We start from the raw sequence: 2,385 nt of genomic DNA, 5'->3' as shown, positions 1-2,385 counted from the left end.
TTGGCGCGACGTTTTTTCAGTTATTTGGAAATTGAGCCTGATCCTACAACTTCTATAATTTTTATTTTTGTTTGCAGGGGAGTGGTGGCATGCCGGGTTTCATTTGACGACGGCAATAGTGGGGCCTACAATACTGACGTTACCGTATGCGTTTAGAGGGCTAGGATGGGGTTTAGGGTTCTTCTGCTTAACGGTGATGGGAATGGTGACCTTTTACGCATATTATCTCATGTCTAAGGTGCTAGACTACTGTGAAAGGGACGGTCGTCGCCACATCAGATTCCGGGAATTAGCAGCCGACGTTTTAGGTAACTATAAACCGCCGTTTTTGTTTTTGTTCTTGTTTTTTTTTTTTTTTTACATATTTTCCGTGGAATTAATTGAATTTTTGGTTATTGAAAGTTCTACCATTTCTAACCAAGCAAGTGCTAAACTATAGCATTGACTTTTTCTTTTTTTAGCCGAGGTTTCTTCCAGCCTAGCTGCTTGCTCTTTCGAATCCCTTTTACATTAATTTTTTCTAGAGCAGACAACATGTAGCCTTCTCGTTCGGTGGAATCTAATAATTAGAGCATGTTGCTTTCCGCGTTTTTAGACGGCAATCAAGCCGCTGCGTTCGTTTTAAGTCAGCGCATGAGATTACGGTGTATTAATTATTTTTTTTATTTACATATATATTAAAATAATATATATTTGAAGATTTTTTTATATCAATATATCAAAACTACTCAAATTTATAAAAAATAATTTAAAATAAAAGAATAAAATTTTAAAAATTTTATGTTAATTTTTATTCATTACTATAAAATCAATAAATATAAACCAAAATATCAAGAAAATATTTTCATCATTAAATTTTTGAGGGATTTTACTAACAAAGATATTCCCTTAATATAACCGAAAAAATTATAATGAAAAAAAACAATAATATGTCATTTTGACCAATAAAATTAGTGACAAAATAAATTCTTCTTAGTTTCACTTGCAATAACATTAAAGTAATATTTTTTTCTTATGTTTTCATTATTTTTTCATTATATTTGTTTTTTATTTTATTTTTAATTTTTTTATTCTTAATAATTGTATGAATGTTGTTATGAGTTTTTTTTTATATGAGATTAATTTTTAATTGACTTATTTATAGAATTATTAAATTTTTAGCAATCACAAATTTATTATTTATATGAATTTTTTAGTTGAATTTATTTTTTCATTTTATTTATTTGTTGCAAATTTGTTTGAGTTGATTTTCTTCTTCTTTTTTCCAAGCATTTTGAGTATATATTATAGAGTGTTGATTTATGTTAATTTAATTATTTTATAAAATAGATTTTTAAAAAATATTTTTAAATAATTACCAACAGAATTACCGATGATATTTTTTGAGGGATATACCAACAGAATGAAGCAGGTAAATTTTGTTTTTTACACATCTGTTCTATTAGTAAATCTGTAGATAATAATAATTTTTTTATTACTAACAAATTTATCAAGAAACAAAAAATTACTGATGAAAGATTCACCGACGGTGCATTTCCTAGAAACAAAAAATTACTGATGAAAGATTCATCGACGATGCATTTCCTTTGGTGATTTCGTTGGTAAATTAATTACCGACCGAATATGTATCTTACGCCGATAGAAAAATTTAGTTGGTAAGACTGTTAAATGTTATAGTGATTAAGGTTAATTAATTTGCTAAAGATATAAATTTTAAAACATGACTAAACAATTGCTATTCAGAATAGAAGTTATGTATAGAACCGATATTCAGAAATACAATTGTGTTCAAGTTTTGTTATTTTTATTTTTACCAAACTATGTTATTTTTTTAAATAATATCATCAAAATAAACCACAATAAATTTGTCTATGAATGATCTCAATACCTAATGTATGAATCTCATAAAACCGATGAGAGCATTGAATAGACCAAATGACATAATTATCCATAAGTGTAACCTATGTTGTGTTTTAAAGGCTATCTTCCATTAATCTCCTAACTTGATTCTAATATGATAGTAGCCACTGGAGATCAATCTTGAAAAACACTTTTGAACCTGCCAACAAATCTGACATGGTATCAAGCTATGGTATTGAGTACCTATATTTTATTATGATCTAATTATTGTACTGGCTCGACTATCCATACATATATGCCATAATCCATTCCTTTTAAAGATTAAAAGAGCTAGAATTATATATAGTTTCATACTTTTCTAAATATAGCTCTTCTCTAGCAATTCCAACATCTATCTCTATAACTTTTTGGCTTTTTAAAAGCTAAGTTTGTAAATTAGATTGTTTGACAAAATAAAAATTAATATATATATATATATATATATATATATCCTCTCTCTCTCATGAGAGCTCATAAGAGGTAATC

General features: G+C 27.2%; 1 protein-coding gene across 1 annotated transcript in view; it reads left to right on the top strand.

Annotated features, from left to right (window-relative positions):
- Nucleotides 1–22: 22 nt before the first annotated feature.
- LOC105127353 (Transmembrane amino acid transporter family protein) overlaps nucleotides 23–2,385 on the top strand; it is a 9,753-nt gene continuing 7,390 nt past the window's right edge. Inside the window, exon 1 of the mRNA XM_011028613.1 lies at nucleotides 23–308. Within this exon, the coding sequence (XP_011026915.1) occupies nucleotides 197–308 (112 nt within the window). The 5' untranslated portion in view covers nucleotides 23–196. The remainder of the gene's footprint in view (nucleotides 309–2,385) is intronic.

The sequence above is a fragment of the Populus euphratica genome, unplaced genomic scaffold (genome assembly GCF_000495115.2).
Source record: "Populus euphratica unplaced genomic scaffold, PopEup_1.0 scaffold7.1, whole genome shotgun sequence".
NCBI lineage: Eukaryota > Viridiplantae > Streptophyta > Magnoliopsida > Malpighiales > Salicaceae > Populus > Populus euphratica.
Note: the sequence above shows the minus strand (reverse complement) of the source record. Positions and strands in the feature narration are given on the sequence as shown.